Raw genomic sequence first — 21,654 nt, forward strand, 5'->3', positions numbered from 1 at the left:
TGCTTAATAAACACTGATCAGCTGCAGGTTTCATTACTAACAGTGCAGTTAGACTGGTTTCATTAGATGAAGAGCAGCAGATGTTGAATAAAAATCATAAATATCTTGATAAATATTGCATATCATGAAAAAAGGCTTTAAATATCATGTTATAGTAAATTTACCATCACCTCACAAGCAAAGTGCATTTTGATATTAAAAAGACATTTCTTTATATTAATTAGTTTAATTATTGAACCCCATCCCTTAATATTGTTCAAATTAATATTAAATGTAGTATATTGAAAAAGACAAAAGTTTTCATATGGTGTCGTAACAATTTCACATGAAATTTCACATATATGTTTTTCACATATACAGTATGATTCTTTAAGAACCTGGAGCCCTCAGCACCAATCAGAGCAACATATAGGAACCCACTGCATTTAACCTAATATGTCAACTGTGTTCTACAGCTGAGGTCTCTGAGACCCTGAACAGAAGGTCTGAACGTGTAAGAAGTATTTTGTTTTCTACAGAGGATGTCTGAACATGTCACCCTGTCAAAGGCATGTTTATTAACAACCTTCATAAAGTGAGAAAAGCTCATTAAGTGTCAAGCTGATAAAATAATGCAACGTTAAGGATGTCAGCAGGACGCCAAACATAACATGAGGGTTAATATGAAGTATTCCTTCACATTCCAGTCAGCTTCTTCCTCTGAACTGCAGTCTGTAGTGTTTCATGTGAAATCTTATGTGAGCTGAAAGACTTGCTGACCACAAGAAACATGAAAAGGGTCCAAACAAGACATTTTTTCAGGGTGAAATGTAATATTGCCACAATGAGTTGGTTTTAAAGGTCTATACTCAGCCTTAGACTGTTACAACAAGAACAGCCGCTGGTTTGTGAAGTAAAATATGCAAATAGAATGCAAATTTGATAATGCATGTGTTTGTAGTCTGAGGTTTTTTTCTGAACAGATATGCTGATGGTGCTGTTTCACTTGGATCGCCCACATCTCCCTTGTTAATGTCTGTCTCAGTCTCTGCTTATGGCTGGCTCTCTTTAGGATGATTACATTAAATTGTTTCAGGCAACAGCATAATGTTGGTGCTTATAGAATTAACAGTGCAGGTATTGTGTGCTTGGCTGCACTAGTGCATTAAATCGGCCAGCTGTGTTTTATACATTGCAGCAGTCACAGCAGGCTTGGGTATGGCCAACAAATTCATTTGAAATATAAACATCAAATTGTATTTGTTGTTATTCTTTTTTGACAGATTAGTTTGTCAAATATTTCTCCTAATTCCTCCCAGTTTGGTATTGCCAATTAACCCACCACTTCGTAGCTCCTCCTAGCAATGCTCCTGACACTAGGATGGTAAGGACTTGTCTCCTCTGATATATGCATAGCATTTTTTTATCATACTTATTCTTTCTTTTTATATTGATATTTATAAGATTATGTAGATACATGGAGGATGGAGGATACATATGCTGTGCATATGACAATAAACTCTTGAATCCTGAAGTGCTGCCGATGCATCATCACCAGGCAGCCGACATGCTCTGAGGAAAGTACAAGGTCCCCAGCTCTGCCATACCAACTAGCAGATGCCTGTGCTGGCCAACATCAAGAGTGATGAGGGGAGAGAGTTCCATCTAACCACCTAGACAGAGACAATAGCCTGGTGCTCTGACCACTAAGCCACTGCCCCCCTGCTGATGGCAAAGGGGCATGGCACAGGATTTGAACTTGCAACTTCTAGGCTAAAGTGGCAGCGTATTATATCACCAAGTAGCCATTTCTAAACAACTGCAGATCATCAGTTAAAATAGCTGTATGTAAGTTTTGGAAGATGTAGCCACTTGTAGGCACCCAGCAAAGGTGGAGGTGGAATAGATAAAGCAAGCTAGCATGAAACTTTTGGAGTGATTTTTTCCGAAGTCCTGACTTCATCCCTATCAGAAATATGTGGAATGTGCTTAAAAGTCGGGTCTTGTCCAGGAATCAACAAGTATAATTGATTTCTGCCAAGAAGAGTGGTCAGAAATCCAACCAGAATTCTTCTTGAAGCTTACTGATGACTACCAAATTCTTTCTCGTTTGCACTGCTAAAACACAGCTGGAGAGGTAACCTGTTACTGCATTTCAAATCTTCTTTACTACACACGGATCAGCCATAACATTAGCACCACCTGTCCAATATTGAGGAAGTCTCTTTTGAACTGCCACAACAGATCAAATCATTTGAGGCATTGACTCCACCTCTGACCTCTAAAGGTGTCTTGTGGGCTCTGGCACCAAGGCATTAGCAGCAGATCCTCTAAGTCATGTAAGTTGTGAGGTGGGGCCTTTCGTGAACTAGTTTTGGTTGGTACTATTCACTGGAAGCCTAGAAGACCCCACAAGACCATCCTGATGTTTTGAAGATGCTCTGACTGAGTTTGTTTAGCCATGACAATTTGGCCCTTGTCAAAGTGTCTCAGATCCTTATGCTAGCCCATTTTTCCTGCCTTTCTAATATATCTTGCCCCCTTTGACAGATGTCATTGTAGATGAAGATAATCAGTGCTCTTCACTTCACCTGTCAGTGCTAATGTTATGGCTGATACACTAATAAATGTGCTTCTAAAAGTGGTGTACTTCTCTCACATACTAATTAGTGGAATATGCAATTTGGGTATTGTTCGTTGACAATATAATTTATTAATCAGGTTCTGAAAGCAGAACTGTTGGTCCGGATTTATGTACGTGTTTTATTCTAGAATGGGTAAATTTTTTTAGTGTGGGGTCTGTGGAGATGTCATAATACGTCTGGGGTCTGTCATGTGTGTTTTTTTTGGACATCTGTTTTGGGAGTAAACTTCCATTGCAGGCCTGAAGTTTAAACACAGTAAAGAATTACTTCAGATTAAAAACATCACTTCTGGGGATCCCAAGTGGCGCAACTGTCTATGCGTTGGCCGTGTTTAAGCCTTTGCAGATTGCATGTTCAGTCACTGGGGATGCCACAGTCATCCCAGGCCAGGAGTCCAACAGAACATGATTTTGCAATTGCTGCATTTGCATAAATTATGAACAGTGGGAGAAAAATTACAAATTTGAAACTTTTACAGCAGCTCATCTCAAGCTTGAACGATTTGATGACCGTTGTACATAGGGAGCTGTCTATTGACAGATTTGAAAAAAACGAACAGCTCAGCACCTCCCAGATCATTTTTCCAATGCACTGATGCATTTACATGCTGCGGCCACATCTTGTTTTCAGACTGGTTCGGCTCTTTCATCTGGATCGCTGCTTTCTGAACTCCAACTCCAGTGTGCTAGTCATACATATGTATGTTTGACGGTTCGATGTCAGCGAGCATAGCCAGACTTGTGTAGAGATTCAAATTTTGCTCAGTCATAAATTTCTGCATTTTTTTGGGCAAGGTTGAAATGTACATTGTGAGTCCAACAGGCAATTATTGATTACTATTGAAGGACGTGTGGACCATTGGTGCTCATTGGTTGGACTTGCAGCTGAAGATCATGGCTCTGGCATGCGCTAACCAGAATGTATCCTATGTAAATCGCCAGCAAGACCCTGACTAATATTTTATTTTAGCTTTTATTCTTCTTTTATTAACATGTAGTATGCACTGCATAGCTGAGGATTGCACAATTACCTCCTAGAGGTGTTACCATTTATCATTTGCACAGTGTGATAACTTCATATAAAAAAATATCATGGTTTCATCGTACTAATGAATTGTTTTGGGCAAGGTTAAAATGTATATCGTGAGTCCAATAGGCAGATGTTCATTGCTAATGAAATGGCATGTGGACCATTGGGACCATCTGTGGTTAAGTTCCCTCCATAGGCCCCGTAAAAGCACTGAAAGGGTTAAACCCGTGAGAGTGAAGTGCACTGTCTGTGAACTGGTCTAATAACCTCTCCGTGCCCTGCACTCTGCCTGACCTCGCCACGAGTCAAGACCGGTAACCATGCGTGAAGAAACATGATTTCTTAATTAAATATTTAAGGTGCTTTGAGACCCCTTTTCCCCATTTAAGTGGAGTGAGGTTCTCTCTCCTTTCACTCTGACACTCCTGAATGAGTCATTCCAGCCATTCTAAGAGCTACTCGAAAGCAAAGATGGAGAAAAAAAACAGTTCTGCCATGCAGCACTGCACTTTGCATTGGAATCCTTTTCTCTGTTTCGGATTTCATTTTGTTTTCAATTTCCCAAGAACATTTTGCGAGTAATCAGGTCATGCGAATTTTTCATAAGATATTAAATCAAGCTATTAAATAATATTGTTATTTAAATGACATGATAATGCGTTTTGCCTCTGCGTAGTAGGATTTGCGTTGGAATTAGCGGGTGGCTGAATTAAACCTCGAGGCTGTCTCTGTGCTTTGTGTTGTACATACTCAGCTTTCTGGATCTTGGGGAAGCAAAAGGGAAATGTGATTGGTAAACCTGCTTTATCACAGGATAGCCACTCCAAATTTCAAAAGATCGGAAATGTGAATGCCAGAGTTTGAGGGTAACGTAGGAGATAGCTGGAGCCGCTTTGGCAGCGCTACAGAGCTGGTCCCGCTCTCTTGTCTTTCTCGATTACTCGCTGTGTGCTTAAGTGGCTGTGGCAGGGCAGCTGGAGGATTGGCATCGTTTCAAAAGTTTCCTGTTGATCAGGGCTGCCAGGTGTAAGTTCACTGGTTAGATACGTGTAGTCACAAACAAAAGCTCTCCAACAGCGGCACAGCTCGAGCGCGGCATCCTTGTGGAAATCGGCACCTTCTTTTTGCCTACAGGTATTCAGGTATTTAGCCATTTGGTCCTCTATTTTTGGTCCTCTATCCAGTGTTTTACCTGTGCGTGCGTATCCTAACAGCTGCGGCTTTTATGCCGCGCAGGGTTCCTCTCAGTTTCTCGCTCCAGGCGTCTTTAGAACTTTTGGAAAAAGAAAGGATCAAAACTAGCTTGATTTCCTAGCTCCTATTCGCATTCAGTATTGTTCACAGAGCAGTGACCATGGTATAAGGTCACTTTCCTTGCTCTGGTGGAATAAAGTCAAGGGCCAGCAGATGAATCGAGAATGATTTATAACACCAAACCTTCAGCTTTAAATATATCTGCAAAGTTGTATTTTTCTGATTCATGGCACCGAGACAGCGTGCAGACCTAAGCCTCTGAGATGGTGCCAGGGTTGATCTAGGCCAGGGTGAGCTGTGGGTGCATCTGCAGCCCCCACACATTCGTCCTGACCTGAGCTCACAGTAGCGTGTAAAAAGTGGCTTTATGAGCGCTCAGATCGGATTACGGCTGAAGAGCATGGCTCTGGCACGCGCTAATCAGAATGTGTCCTATGTAAATCGCCAGCAAGACCCTGACTAATATTTTATTACACTCGCCTGGCCCACTGGCCACTGCATAGAGAAACAGTGACTGCAGCAGCTTTTATTCTTCTTTTATTAACATGTAGTGTACACTGCATAGCTGAGGATTGCACGATTACCTCCTAGAGGTGTTACAATTCAAAAGATACCATGGTTTTACGGCACTAAATGTTTTTTATAAAAGCATACACTTAAAAAGATTTTTTTTATTAAAACAATGCTTCTAATTTATTACATTGAATTTATTCTTTAGCATAACTCTAAGCTGCTATTTCCTCTTTCAGAATGACAAAGTTGTGAAAGAACGGTCAGATATTTGCAAAATAGTTTTTTTGTATTTATTTATGGCTGATAATCCCATCTTTTCTGTTTGTTTGGTAGGCACAGTGTGCAATACTACTGACTAGCAATGTAGCATGTGTTTAACAGACTGCACACAGACTGCAGAGCCAATCTACCAGAGAGTTTTAAGGCTGCTGTAGAGTGTTTCACACGTGGTGGTTAAAAAATAGTCTAAGAACCTTAAGTCGTAGATTTAAGAAACTTTAAATAGTAGACAGGAATAGACAGATAATGACTTTGGTCAGTATTATAAAAAAAAAAATCAAACACTGTGACTAACTGTGAAACTGTGACAACCCCAGTTCTTATGGTCCATAGCTTCGCTGTCCAGTGAAAACGTGTATCTACAAAAGGGTGACTTTACAGTAGAAGGCAAAAGTGTTTGTAACTTTGAATGGAAATAAATGTAAAACATGAGTTTATTGTAAGTAATTTAGAGCATTTCTATTGGTCTATTCATCCAGAGTTATTTGGATGTAAAAATACAAAACTGACAAACCTTGTGTTTACCTCGGCCATCTCTGCATTGCCTTTCTAATGGTTTAATGTTAATTCTCACGGCTCAGTCTACAGAGCACCTGCCATCTGCCAAGACTATCTGTATCATAAACCATGAGAAGAACCATTGATTATGTATTGTATTGAAAGCCTTAAAGCTGAGAAAATGCTTTTCCGAATAATTCTGGACCATTTTTGTTGGTCTATCCGTTATAAAATTTGAATAAAATGCAATAAATAACTGGATTTAGCTTAAATAGCTTAATTAGTTTTGCACTACTTTTATTTGCAAACATTGCAATAGTTCTGCGTTTGTGTTTTTCTGGTGAAATGAACGTGTCAGTTATGATGCATATGTCAAATGAAGTGTGTTAACTTGTTTAATGGGTGTTTCTTTGAAGCTTGCAGTTCTGCCAGCTTCGAGAATTAAGGGACTTCCAACTGTGCGCTGTATTGGGATCTGTGTGAAGCCAGTGCCCACTGGATTGTTACTGTGATTCAGTGTGGCACTTTGAAAAGGTGTGGTGACTTATATTTCCACCTCTTCCACCATCAAAGCTGTTTTTCATGCATGAGTTCAGGCTTACATTTATTTATCCATGCATGTTTTGCTGGTTGGAAGGACATGCTTCATCCAGAGTATTTACACAGGGTTCAAACCATGGAGAAAACTAAAAACTGACGAATATGGAGAGACATGTTTTTCATTGGACAGCAGCGATATATGTAAATTCTGTGTAACATTACAAAATAATATGAACATTGATATAAATTAAAAAAGGTTAGAAGATGGTCATGTAAAATTAAGTATAGTGGGGTTTAATGCAGCACAAAGAACATAATAATCCTCTTAATAAACCAATTAAATGACCATTCTTCTAAAAATCTTGCAGTGCTATGATGTCTAAAAGGTAAACCAAACATTTGCAGTGTCTATTTTTTACCAGTTAATAAAACAAAATGTTAGAAGCAAGAAATATTGGTACTCTTGTGCAATTTTTATTGCTCAATTTACTGATATAGTAGGTGGTCAATAGCCTAATAAGTGCATTATGTTCCTACATGTAGGACCTCATTGCTGCAGTGGCACAGCAGAATCTCTTTGCTGACTAGGATGTTGATTAAAGCTGACATTGTAATAATAATGCTTTCCTGGCCAGCCAGCTGGACAGGTGTTGCTGACAGTATACTACTAGTTTGCTGGGAAGCCAGGTTATTTATTTATTTATTTATTTATTTTCCTTTTTTTCTTTTACCCTTGTGTTTACCTCGGCTATCTCTGCATTGCCTTTCTAATATTTTAATGTTAATTCTCACGGCTCAGTCTACAGAGCATCTGCCATCTGCCAAGACTATCTGTATCATAAACCATTGATTATGTATTGTATATTTAATGTTATTATTTAATGTTATATTAAAGTTAATGTCAAAAATTATTTTCCAAAAATTATAAGTAATTCTGGACCATTTGTTGTGGGTCTATCATTATATCATTATACCATTATAAAATTTGAATAAAATGCAACGAATAACTGGATTTCTTTTGGTAGCTTAATTAGTTTTGCACTACTTTTATTTGCAAACATTGCAATAGTTCTGCGTTTGTGTTTTTCTGGTGAAATGAACGTGTCAGTTATGATGCATATGTCAAATGAAGTGTGTTAACTTGTTTAATGGGTGTTTCTTTGAAGCTTGCAGTTCTGCCAGCTTAGAGAATTAAGGGACTTCCAACTGTGCGCTGTATTGGGATCTGTGTGAAGCCAGTGCCCACTGGATTGTTACTGTGATTCAGTGTGGCACTTTGATGGCAGAGGGGAAATATAAGTCACCGCACTTTTTCAAAGCTCTTTTTCATGCATGAGTTCAGGCTTTACATTTATTTGTCCATGCATGTTTTGCTGGTTGGAAGGACATGCTTTGGTGAGCAGTCTCCGGGTTCAGCTCGCAACACAACGGCAGTCGCGTGTGTATTCAGTGTACATTTTCATTTTTTTCAGTTGTTTTTTAAAAAGCTGGGTTTCAGCTGGAGTTAAACTGGAGTTGAGTGTTGATTGTGTAGAATCCTTCAGACGAGCTCTTGCTCGCGGATACACATTTAAATTCTTTGCCACTTAGATTACTCCTCTGAAACCTTCCTCTGAAATATTCAGTAGTGTGCATTCATTTAAGCTGAGCATCCATCCACCCACCCTCCAAAAATCCCCCAGTTCTCAAACACTGGAGTGTGTATTATAAGTGTTTCTAATTTTCATTCATTCATCATTCACTTTGTCTGGAGCCATAGAATGTCCTCATTAGTGTGTGTGTGTGTGTGTGTGTGTGTGTGTGTGTGTGTGTGTGTGTGTGTGTGTGTGTGTGTGTGTGTATACACAAACTTATTTGACCTGTCTGCGTGTGGCACGCTGCCAAGTGGAGCAGAGGTGGATAAAAACAATAAAACATGTCCTCATATAAAGCCTTTATGGCTGCATATTAGCCGCATGTTTATCTTTTCTAATACTCTTTGGGACCTAATTTTCTAGTGCAAAGAAAAAAAATCACTAAGCCATCAGATAAGCCACTGGAAGGTTTTAAAATACTTTGGCATTTAGAAAGCCCTAAGCGATCTAAACCAGTGGTGTTCCAGAAAAGAAGCTGTAAATTAAAGCAACATTATGCAGCAATTTAACCTTAAGGAAACAGCTTCAAAATCATTTTGATGGTTAAGTGACAACTGTGCACCGCTGCAAAAAACTGTCCATTAGAGGGTGTTTAAAGCTTTAAGGCTTAAAGCAACACTGTGTAACATTTATACCTTAAAATAACAGCTTCAATAATCATGTTGACTGTAATAGGAAGAATAGTGTTTTACATGCAAGAACTGTGCAGTGCTGCACAACTCCTGTCATATTTGTGTAAAATCTGCTAACATTAATGTAATTATCTGTATCAGTTCACATAGTTTGTTCACTTTCAGTGATGGTTCTGTATCTGTCAGCTCATCCAGAAAAGTGTGTCGTTTAAAGGTGGCTCAAAAGCGCAAATTACACTTCCTGACTGCAGGCAGAGCCAATGAGCAAGAAATGACAGTTTTCCATAATGTTGCTTTAATTGCTCTGGTAAAAAGGTTGCTGATATGGTAGTACTGGACGGCATGTCCTCAAATCAATATCACGAATATCACGCCACCTCAACCCCCCCCCAGCAAAAGCCATTTAAAACGCATAAAAAAGACGATGTTCGAAGATGTCTAGAGTTCAGCTAGAGTCAAAGTTTTAATGGACTAAAAACGCCATATCAAGAGAGGCCAGGGCCAACATAACCTCTTCAGCCTTATGCCTATTTTAAGATCTAATTCAAAGACCTGTTTTTTAGCAGTTACCAATTATTCAACTATCTCTAGAAATATCTCCTATAATTTTTTCAGCATGCACCCATGGGTCTTTAGGATTTAAAGGGCAAAGCTGGAGCAGTAACATACAGTATTTATATGGGCCCAGTAATGAACAGCCATATACATCATGTTCTGTAGACCAGCTGTACTTTTACTTTCTTCTTCTAATTTCTGTAGAAAACAGATATGATCAGATACGAACTGATTTCATCCGTCCATCTGAAATGTCTTAGCCAGTTAATCTAGCTGTAGAGCACTCCTTGCCTGATAAATCAGAATAAACACGGAGTGGACCGCCTCACTTTGGAACCACTGATCTACGGTATAAGAGTTTGGAGACCACCACTTAATCTGAAATGACAAAACCATTATGTAGTTTGAGCCGCTGTAGGAACCAGAAGGGAGGTACGCTTATAGATGCAGCTCATGCAGGCTTTCTTCTCTGTAGTGCTTCAGAGGGACTGCTCTGTAGACTGTGATAGCCCAGGTCAATCTAAGTGCAGTAGGCATGTTTCTCGGCTCTTCAGGGAGGCATCTGGTGCTTTCTGCTTGCAGTCAACCCGTGAATCAGTAGCCGAGTGTGGAGGCTCGATGCTGAAAAAGCTGACTGTGCTGCTTAAGCGGCATAGCGGGGCTGTAGAGCGGGGGTTAACATTGTAACTCAGTCTGTTGAACTGCTTTATACCGCATAGAAGCAAAGCTGGTATTCTAGAAAAGAGGCTTAACACTGATTAATATATTTTCTGCTCGTTTTCCCTCTCCTGGAGGCTGAGATGCTCCATCATCTGTGCTCACACTCTCTCTTCAGCCTGGGGTTCAAATGACCATCCATAGGGTCTGTGTGTTTGTACCTCATACAGATTTCCTCTGAGCCTTTGGGTCTTGCACGCTGACTGACAAAACCGGCTTCTTTGATTAATTTTTTGCTTTGTGAAAGACCCGCGCTGCCTTCACACAGATGGCTAGCTTTGCATTTTCATTTCCTGGTGGACTGGAGCAGACCTCGCTCGTTTGGATCCTCCAGCGATTGAAAATGGTTTCTGCTGCTGCAGTCAGATGAGGACGGGCCGATAAACCCGCTCCTCTGGACAGAAAAAAGTGAGGTGCGGGAACTCAGTTTGGAGTCCGCCTATAGCTTCAGATAAGCAAAATGAAATATGCTATGCAGAGCGACTTCTGACTGGCCTAGTAACTCTCGCCAGACTCTGCATTGACTTGCTAGACGTCGTGTTCAACCCCCTTAAATATAACAAGATGGTATCTATATTAATAGCACTCCATTTCCCTTATATTAATATTTCAGTCCTCTGCATAAGAATTTAAAGATCAGTAAGGAGTCGGTGTCCAATAAGATAGATTTAATTCACACAACCATTAAAATCATTCAGTGACGTGGATTGAGAGCTTGTAGCCAGATTCCAGATGTTGATTTTAGTTAATTGAGTATAACTATTAATTTTTTTTTTTTTTAGTTTTTGGTCAGGTTATTACGGAACAGTTCCGTTTCAGGGATATAATGAATGTATGTCTGACTAGTTAAACCTGACTGAAGTATGAGAGGCTGAATGATTGAACTGGTCCATGAGGGGCACTAGAGGATCATTACATTTTGCTAATAAATTGAACATTTGGCTGTGCATAAATTATGCATGACTGGAAGGAATAAACCGTTGTCAATTCATCTTGGTGATGAAGCTGTGAAAATTAATCAATATAGATTGATTAAATCTAACTTAGGGTTGGGTGTTATAATAATAATACTGTATACTGTATACCGTGGTATTTAAAAATGTTGCCGGTATCTCAAAATGAGGACACATGGCCAAATAAGCTCTTTCACTCTTGTGCAGTTAAGAGATTCACTGTGGGCTGTGGGAGTTCACTGATTGGTCCCAAAAAGAAAAGAAACCCAGTGTAGTTGTGAGTTTAGCAATTCACGTGCCTGAAAACAGTCGAAAACACTCCTAAGACAATTTACGTGACATTGCGCTCTCATTGAGACTCAGTTAGCTGGAACCGGCTCTGTGCTGTGGTGTTTAGCCTGCTAGCTAATTTATCTAAGCCTAGACAGCCGGCCTAGAGTCCAAACACGGCAGAATCTCATGCACACACAAAAGATCTTACAGAAATGCTGTGTTTACATGCTATTTAGAATTTCCCACTTCCCACCTTTGAAGTGGGAATTATGAGCATGCCATGTTTAAGTGCTTTTGTTTTTGGAGTGACCTGAAAAATGGCGGTCGATGTTAGCGTAACTCCCTACACCGCACTAGCAGAGTAGTCAGTTTGCTATGGAGAGAACAATAAATCGGGAACTGAAATGATCTCTGTATTCTCCACTGGAAATTATGACTTCATGTGCAACTTCCAATTCTGGAACTGGTATTTCCCATAAGTCTGATAGCACGTAAACACAGCACAAATGTCAGAGCATTGTATATTTATTTTCATAGTCCAGCAAATTGGTTTCCTATGTCTCCTTTAAATTCAACATGAGATGGAAATTGACCCGTTTTACCTTGTTAGTTCATGTCCCTTCTTATATCAGACACAATCCATCATATCATTTAAAAGTCATACTTGTTTTCTCGCAATCCTCCATTACAATGTAACGATTTTTGCCACCTCTGGGTTTCGATCATGTCATCATGCACCAGTAGGGTGGAATGTATAAATTTTCTCTGAGTTTGATGTAAGGAATTGAGCCTAAGTGATCGTGTAGTTCTTTACGTGTGTAGGCAGTATGTGTCTTTTTGGTAGTGGCCTAGTGGCTCAGGTTGCTAACTATTGTGGTTAGGCCATTTCCCAGCAGTCTGATGTGGCTAATGATACAATCTTCTGTCCATGATTGGACACCTTCACACCACTGGTGCTTCATGTGCTGCTGTAGAGGAATCCCTCACAGGACCTGGGTGGTTCTGCAGTAATGGAAGTGGTGGCATTTAGAAAAAAATGAGTTTAATTTCTGTTTTTCTGATTGGCTAAGGGTGATTGCAGAGCTTGAGCTCTGGCCTTTTGGCTGAAGGCTGAGGACCTGCATGTCAGAATGCTCCTTTCAGCAGATGGTGAGTGAGTGATTGGAAAAAGTCACTGTTCACATGGCCTGGATCTATGTAATCAGTCTAACTGCATAACTGCATATCAAGGAATCCTGAACCTGCAGCTGATGTTTGAATGGAAACAGGAGATCGTTTAATAACAGTCATTTGCAGGCCACATTTTTTTTAAATCTCCATTTACATATCTTACCTTATTAGAGACTTGCTGAACACGACTACAAATGGAATACCACCTCCGTGAATCATTCCGCTCTGCTTTTTTAGCCGTGCGTCAGCCGTGATATGATCAGTCAGGCGTGCTTTTATTATAGCAAGTCATTTGAAATGTAGGATAAATCCTGCAGGGCTTCAGTTTAAAATGAGAGGGGGAAAAAAATCTCCGAAACTTCATTCTAGAGGACAAGGAATCCCTCAGGGTTTGATTTACCACCAGCAGCTTTTGCCATCCATTTTTATATCTGGCCTTATGTATAGTCAAGCGCCTTATTCCAAACTGTACAATACGCCATCTCCACAAAATCAGCATCTGCAAAATTCAACATGTATAGTTGTCTGAGAGGTGTGAAGGCAGAGTGTTTGGAAGCTTCCCCCTTTAATTTGAAGTTTTTGGATGTTTTTTGAATAGAAACTAATCATGAACTCAAGCAGAGTCGCCTCCTACTGTTTTCGCTTTGAAGAATAAAGCAGTAGAAACCTGTGGAGCATCTCTTGGTACATTGATTAAGTTTTTGCAAGAGTGAAATGGACCTAAAAAAAGCTTCTGTCTCCTCATTCTTACTGTGTCTGATGTGAGGTATGCACCTTTATGTGTGTATGTTCATTTGTGTGAAAGAGTGAGGAAACAGAGCTTGAAAGACAGTCTACTGAGCTGTTTGAATTTATCCAGTAGGCTAATTTTAGAGTAACTTTCAAAATGCTGTGTTACCAGATCTGCTTTGGCTGCATATAGCAGACCTCATTAGGGTGTAGCTTTAAACTTTTGGCACTCCTTTATGGCCTTTTGAACAGGGCTGACTTGTCTGAGTAACTATGGCTGCCATTATTGTAATAAGGTCCCTTTTAAATGCCATATAGAACCATTTAAGTAGTCTAATGCTTCTTTGGGTTGGAATTGTATTATATAGCTTCAATAAGGGTTCTAATGCCCTCACTAAAGAACCACTGAATCTGTAGCCAACATTAGCCAACAAACAGTACTGTGGCTATTCTGTAGATCAGTTAACTTAAGAACGGAATTGATTATTGCTTATTTTTGTTTGTTTAAAAGTGTTTACACTATATAGACAAAAGTCCTGGGACACCTGCTCATTATATTTTTTCCGAATCAAGGGTATTGAAACACGAGCTCACCCTGCTTTTGTTGGAGTAACTGTCTCTACTGTACAAAGAAGGCTTTTTTTTTCCAGGATGTTCGACGATCAGCACCCCAACTCATCCCAACAGTGTTGGATGGAGGACCTCCATTGGGGGGAGGGAGGGGGGGTTTATACTCTTCTAAGCATGGTGCCAAAAGGTTTATGTTTATCTGCTCCAGGGAGTCCTAATCTATTGACAGTACTTCTCTACAGGGTCTAGACAAGCTGTGTGTGTGCATTTGCACATCAGTGTCAGCAGTGGGAAAAACTTAAAGTAGCTGAATGCATTCATTAGAAGAGCTGTCCACAAACATTTGGACATGCAAAATCATCCCGCTTTGAATCTGTTATTTTTGTGATGTCACAAAACCTGTGTATTTAAGCATATCCGCCTACAGCGGTCCAGCCCTGCCTGTTCATGCTGATGGTATAATGAGCGAGTTCAGGGCAGCCAATCAGAACAAATCTCAATTACGTATGCAAAATGTAGAGCTTTTTTGTGAGCAAGTTTCTAAGGTTCTAAGTTGTTTCCTCACTCTGAAAATGAAAAAAACGATGTATTTGACATGCCCTTGGAAGGATTTTAGAGGGCTTGGGCAATTAGGCCTGGTCCATGGTGCTCCTGTAGGGAGGAGAGGCTTGTTATCTGTGTGCTGTTGATTGCACTACACTGCTGCTGCTGCTGCAGCTGATTGTCCATCATCTCAGCTCTGCTCAGTTCTCACGCTACAGACCCCAGTCCAGCAAACTGCCTTTACTGCCTGCTTGCTGATAAAGTGCAATTTTTTCCTGCCTTTGGTTCACAGCTACGGGTCAGGTCCACCAAATCTCAGGGACAGACGAAGATTTCACAAATGTTTATAAATATTGTTTTTATCCAAACTGGATTAAAGATGTTTTTAGCATTAGCATACCCACATTGCTACCTGTTGCATCAGATCAATCAACTATTACATTATTTTTTTCTTTTCAAAAATGGTTTAAGAAGGACTGAACACTTCTCACTGTGGGATAAATTTCAATATAAATGCACTTTTACAGCTTAATATTCCCAGCACTGATTTGGCTTACACCGCCCTCACCTTCGAAGCGAGTGCATAGCCGAACAGTAAATTAAAAAACGGATTAATGATTGACTGAGCGTCTTTGCTGAGACGTCCTGCAGAGGAGCAGTAAATGGGAAAACAAAAATGTCAACGATTCAGTGGAATGGAAATGTACACAAAAACTGTCCCTGAGCAGCATTTGATGACCGAATCACGGACAATTCCCAATGGGAGGATTAAAAAAAATAAACGCTTTTGTGTTTCATTTCTTTTAAAAAAATTACAATTTCTGTGTTCAGCTGTTAATCTTTTTATAATCAACTGAGGAAGATATTTCTTAAATGCTCGCTAACATTAAATAATTGTATTGCTTTGTCATATAAATGTGTCACTCACTTGTCAAGTTCCTTTACTCTCTCCTTATCACATATCCACCATTGCTCTTTTCTACTTCTGTCGCAAAACCAACCCTGGGCTGGGCCATCAGGGAGTTGCTTATCGATGCTTCTCTGACAGCAGTGTTATTGGACAGACATGAATACATCTGACCTCCACAGGCCGGTATTCTGCCTTAAAAGTCAGAGTACAAAAGAATGTGTACATTTATAGAATGCTGAATAGATTTAGAATGAATTTGTCTTATTCACTCAAACTAAAAATAGGCCAGCATACCAGGAAGTGCATTCATACTCTACAGCTTAAAAGACTGGAATCAATGTTGTTGGGTTGGTATTTTGTTTGACATTTTTTTCTCAAAATGTTCCCTTTTTCTGCCAATTTGGGTACTGCCACCTGTTGGTTGCTCCCCCCAGCACTAGCAATGCACACTAGGCACTAGGAGACTAAGGACTTAACACGTCTCATCCGATATCCTATAACATACAAAATCAGCCCGGTTATGTTAGTGTGAGTCTCATATGGACCCTTCTCATATAGATACAAGCAAGTCAACCTCAGAATAACTTACATATGTAACTAATATATAATGAATATATGTGTATCGTCCTTGTTATACAAAGACAAAGCCATAGTGAAAGAATTTCACTGAAAATGCAGTAATTTGGATAATAACCCAAATACTTAAGGCCCTGGCTGCAGGTATTGTGTGCCAGACTTTTTCAAAGCTATTTAGTTTTACTTTATTGATCCACCTACAAGGGCAGCTGGCTATTTTGCTGCAGAACTATACCCAGTCTGGAAGAAGCACAGCATTGCCTGCTGAGTAGCACTGCCTGAGGCAGTGGAGGGTTAAGTGCCGTGCCCAAGGGCACAACCAGGAGTACTCCGTCAGTCCTGGGATTTGAACAAGCGAACTTCCAGTTACAGGCTCTCCTCTTTTACTGCTAGTCTTGCAGCCACCCTATGCATATTGTCAGTGTACACTGTAATGGAAAAATTTGTACAGAATATGTCTTACTGTGGTTAGTTAAACAAATAGAACGTGATTTGCTTTCCAAAAGGCATAATTATTAAATGATTAAATTATTATAATATCTTATAAAATATTAAATAATTTTTGTATTTTACAGTTTTAAAATGACATAAGCGAAAGGCTCTGAAGCAAACGTTTGGGCATCCTGCATAGTCAGAACTTGGATCAGAACTTAGAATTTGGATCACAGCTTGAAAATGCTGTTTGTTGCAGCTAAGAGTCTTTTAAACCTTGTTTTGGGGGAATTTTGCCCATTCTTTCTTGCAAAAAGAATCTAGTTCTGTGATATTCTTGGGCTATCTTGCATGCACTGCTTTTTGAAGTCTGTTTATAGATTGTGGATGGTGTTCAGGTCAGGGGACTATGAGGACCATGGCAAAATGAGCTTGTGCCTTTTGAGGAGGTTCGTTGTGGATTTTAAGGCGTGTCCTTTAAAGGATCATTATCCTGCCTTTGAAGCCATTCTCTTTTCATCTTCAGCTTTTTGTGTTCTGATATTTGCTTCTCAGGATTTTGTTGCTACCAGTGACGTGTCCCTCGTGCCACTGGCTGCAATGCAAACCTGAAGCATGATTGATCCATTATGAGCAGTTGGAGGGGTGTTTTTTTTTAAATGGAATTCTGTACTCTGTTTTCTCCATGCATGCCTATGCTGATTGCAGCCCGAAAGTTACATTTTACATTAATCTGTTCTCAGAAATGAAAAATAACCAAATATATTCCTAGCTTGTTTAGGTTGTCCTCTGGTGACTCTACCATGATTGTTATAGAACAGACTTCCTTTTCAGGCCTTTTGCAGTCTTACAGGGGTTTGGGGGTTTAGGAGTTTTCTCTGAAAGTTGTCTTGGTCTTCCAGACCTCAGTTTGACCTATACTGTTACTGTTACTGTAACAAATTATCATGGTATTTAGCGGTAACATTTTGACGGTTTCATGGTATATATATTTTTCCCATGACTGGGACTTTCTTTAGGTTATTTTGTGTCAGGAGTTAACTGTGGCTTTCACTACAAATACACATATTTAACAGCTAAAGTACAGATCAAATATTTTACTTTAAACACAGCTTTAGAAGAATAAAAATAATAATAATAATAAAAAAAAATTAAGTGCAGTTATACCTCAGAAAGATCTGCATTTTTTTAACACCACAGCAGTGTGGTCCAGGTGAAAATCCAGGTGTGTCCACGCTCGTGTGTGTATGTGGAGGGTTAGAGAGAGAGAGACCGATGTGAGCAGAGAGAGAGTTGTTAGAATAGCTCTGTTTACATTCAGTGTGTCTGAACACAGCTCTCTTTACTGTCTCTCAGAGCCGCTGGTTAACAACCTCTCCTCTAATCGTGTATAGCCGCCTGTAATCGTGATCGAATATAGCCGACAGTAGCAGTGGGTTTATTCGAAATCAGACGGACGAGAAAACAGCCCTGTGGTCCTTATGCGGTGAGCGTGTGTGTGTGCTCTCTGGTGCTAGCCTACACTCACTAGCAACACATTAGTGCTAAGCGTTCAGACTGACTGAGTTAAATGTCTTTCTGACCTTTTGTTGTTTTGTTAGTTTGTTTGCATTTTTGTTTTTGCTTGTTGCTGTTTTACAGTACGTAAGGAACATGGACTGTTATATGCAGTGTACTGTCATAGTGCCCAGCACTAGTGGTTCTGTTAACTGCTATTTCCTATTACGTCACGATCTGAGGAAATGGCTACCTAAAACAATATGCTATTTTCTTTAAGTCTTCTCCTGCTTTGTGGCAACTGCCTAGAGGAGCCCATGTGGACTGATTGTTTGCACAGACATTTAGAAGTATTTTATAAAATTTGCATCACCTGGCCTTTCCTGACAATGACTGTGAACAAGCCATAGCCCTGCCCTCTCTTAGAGTGCCCAAACTTGATGGAGCGCTTTGTTTTGTGCCCAAGCTTTTGCATGCCACATGTGTATCGTCCTGAAATACAAAGACAAAGCCAAAGCGAATGAATTTAACTTTAAACATGGACGGCAGCAATAATGATACAAAGTTCCACGTTTTTAAAACAAGTCTCTTATTATAACCTCATGTGATCTAATTATGGCATGCTAAGCTTCTGTTTCTGTACTGTTATTTTTGCCAGGCCCTCCTCAACTCCCACTGAGCAGAAGAGGCTCTTTTGGACGCTGTGGGTGTGTGATGTCGCGGCATAACCACCGCTTCGAGCGGGATTTCCGCCTGGTGTGGGATCGGAGAGAGCGCTGTGGCGGCAGCAGCAGCTGTGTGGTGGTTAACGGCTGCGGCTCCAGCGCCGTCTCCGCCACCTCCGTCCCCAGCAGCGGCAACAACCGGCCTGGCCTGCTGCCTCTGCCTGTCATCCCCTCGCTTCTGCCCACCCCTGTCACCGGGGCAACCACCACCTCTAGCACAGAGCTGGCCTGCAAGCGTCTGGCTTCCACTTGCACCACTTCCACTGCTAAGGTACGGCCAATTCCACCAATTTCTTCTAACCACGTACTTCAGTACCCTTGCATTTACTCAGTACCCGAGGATTGGTCCTCGTCTCTGCTGAGCGGCCTGCATGAAGAGACATGGAGCAAAGGTCTGGTATTCGGCAGGGGTGTAATCTCCTGACCCTAATTAGTCAATACAATCACAGTTCTTATAGGAAGGATTTGATGCAAAGTTCACCACAGTTTGGTTCATTATTTTGGTGCTGAATTATTTTTATCAAAAGGTTAAACGGCTAAATGCACAAGTGTTACTGGAGGAGCTGTATACATAGTGCTGGAGGATAGTGCTGGTCAATACACAAAGACATTATAGCATTTTTATAGTTATTTTTAAGTTTTTAATATTCCAGAGCAATGCAGCTTGGTCTCTTTAAGCGTATTCCCCTAATTATGAATAAATAGGAAAAGTGTCCCTGATGAATGGTGAAGGTTGGGGATGGTTAGCAACCCTCCCTCTAAACACCTGCACCCTTAAAAATTAGTTCTTCAAGAATTCTCTAATAGAAAAAAGCCAATGGTTTTGACCATGATGACCATGCCAACTGTTGAGAGCCATTTGAATTGTGGTTTAATACAAAGAGAACCTCAAAGGACTACAGTACTACATAGAACCCATTAGTGTACGTCCTTGTACAGGCCAGCTCTAGCCCTGATCAAACATACCTGATCTAGCTGACCATGGTCTTCTAGAGAGGCTTGCAGGTTGGTTCATGCATTATCATTATCATGAGTTCCAACTAAACTGTACACAAAGGTCAGAAATTGTTAGTGGTGTTGGTCACTACTGGTTTCACTGACCACTGTCTTTAGCTTTCACATGAAATTTTCAGCAAGTTCGCTCTCTTTATTTATTTATTTGCTTTTATGTACAATATATCTGCCTTAAAAGGCTTGCTTATGGTGAGTCCGGTGAAACACACCCACATGCTGTGTTTTTTTTCTGTCTGTACTTGCAAGGGAGGGAAAAAAAGATTAAAGCAGTAGCAGATCTTAGGGTCAATTTCTCTGTCATCCATCATGAAAGGCCTGGAGCCACCACCTTTCCCCAGCATATCCCCACACATGATATTTCCCTCCTCATATCTCCACAAGCCATCTCTGATAACGGATGGCAAGGGTGATTATTGATCTGCGTCAAGAAGAAACTCCTCTGCGTCCTTTTATTTTTTTTTCTCTGAACAGCGAGGGAGGCTGGGAGGAGATGCAGCAATCACACATTGCAATCCTCTAGATTAAGGAGGACATAGGCTCTAATGCAATATTCGAACATATTATGCATATTATGTACTGCCCTGAGGGTTGGCGTTTTAGCATATACTGCAATATGTGAAATCAGGTAAAAAAAAAAAAAACCTTCTTAGTACTGAATTCAGCTGCGTTACACCCACTGCGTTACACCCACTGTTGACACAAGTGTTCAAATGCACACATAGGAAAGAGCTGTCCATGTAATGGAATGGACTGGGATGCGATGCTCTGGAGCAGCAGTTAAAATCCGGTCAGCGGAAATGTAAATTTGTATAACAGCATTTTTAGGTTTCTGGAAAAAATACAGATGCTAAAGACTAAGATTTTTTTCTTAAAATAGCATCAGAGGTTCTCACAGGCAAAAGGCATCAAGCACAAAACACTGACTTGTCAGAGCCAGTCTATACATTCTTTTTCAAATTGTCTTCAACAATTAGGGTATGTTCATACCTGTAGTTTGATTCCCTTGATTCGGACCAAGGCAGGAATATCACTAGAAATTTGTGGATGGAGGCTTACTAGGGAGCATAATCCAGGATAAAAAAGCCCCCAAGCCCCCAAAATGCCTGTTCTTTGTGAATTTCTACAGTAGCAACAAGCATATATGACCTAATACGACCTAAATGGCACCTAATCAAGACTCACTCCTGCAGCTTCTCCCTTCTCACCCTCTTCTTGTTTCTGCTAAGTAACACAATGCATTTTATTTAAAGTAGACTTACAGGAACTTGAGGCTTAGGTTAATCAGTTCAGGGCTTTTCTTTGGACTGGCAAAATCTCTCCTGACTGACCGCCTGAGCTGCCGTCAGTAATGAAATTTTATTACTCATCTATAGGCTGGGAAATTGAGAGATGCTGCACAACACTGTGCAACTTTTTCCACTGACGTTCCACTTACTGAACAGCTATCTGTAGCTAATACGGATGTCATTGATGGAGCTTAATAAGAATAATAAGGGTTATTAATTTTTCATCTACTCGTTTACAAACTCAGTATTTATGGCCTTTACTGAAACAGATGACTCTCCACATAAGCCCCAAATTGGCTATCTAGCAAGTAGATCAGAACAGGTCACAGAATTGGTCACAATTTCATACTAATAATGATCTCACCAGCTGCTGTAAGCACAAACCTTTATTGCTGTTTTCTGTGTGGTTTATACACTATGGTTCCATAAATATGGGAAGATATGTTGTTATGCCATTTTGGTGTGTAGGTACCAACCAGAGTTGGTAGAGTTACTAATTAGCTGTTTAAAATGTAACTGTAATGCAATTTGAAGGATTACTCGATTAAAGTAATGTAATCTGATTACTTCAGTTACTTTTGGATTACTTTTAGTCTTTCTAAAGCCATGTATTCAAATAACAACAAAAGAAAAACATTCTGTATGAATTCACATGAAACCGTCCTGTGAAACCTACACCAAACACCAAACATCTGCACATC

General features: G+C 40.2%; 1 protein-coding gene across 1 annotated transcript in view; it reads left to right on the plus strand.

Annotated features, from left to right (window-relative positions):
* The window catches only part of LOC140564716 (kelch-like protein 29), a 123,094-nt gene that overhangs the window by 12,212 nt on the left and 89,228 nt on the right, over window positions 1–21,654 (plus strand). The window contains exon 3 of the mRNA XM_072690337.1: window positions 18,587–18,924. Within this exon, the coding sequence (XP_072546438.1) occupies window positions 18,643–18,924 (282 nt within the window). The 5' untranslated portion in view covers window positions 18,587–18,642. The remainder of the gene's footprint in view (window positions 1–18,586; window positions 18,925–21,654) is intronic.

The sequence above is a fragment of the Salminus brasiliensis genome, chromosome 10 (assembly GCF_030463535.1).
Source record: "Salminus brasiliensis chromosome 10, fSalBra1.hap2, whole genome shotgun sequence".
Classification (NCBI taxonomy): domain Eukaryota; kingdom Metazoa; phylum Chordata; class Actinopteri; order Characiformes; family Bryconidae; genus Salminus; species Salminus brasiliensis.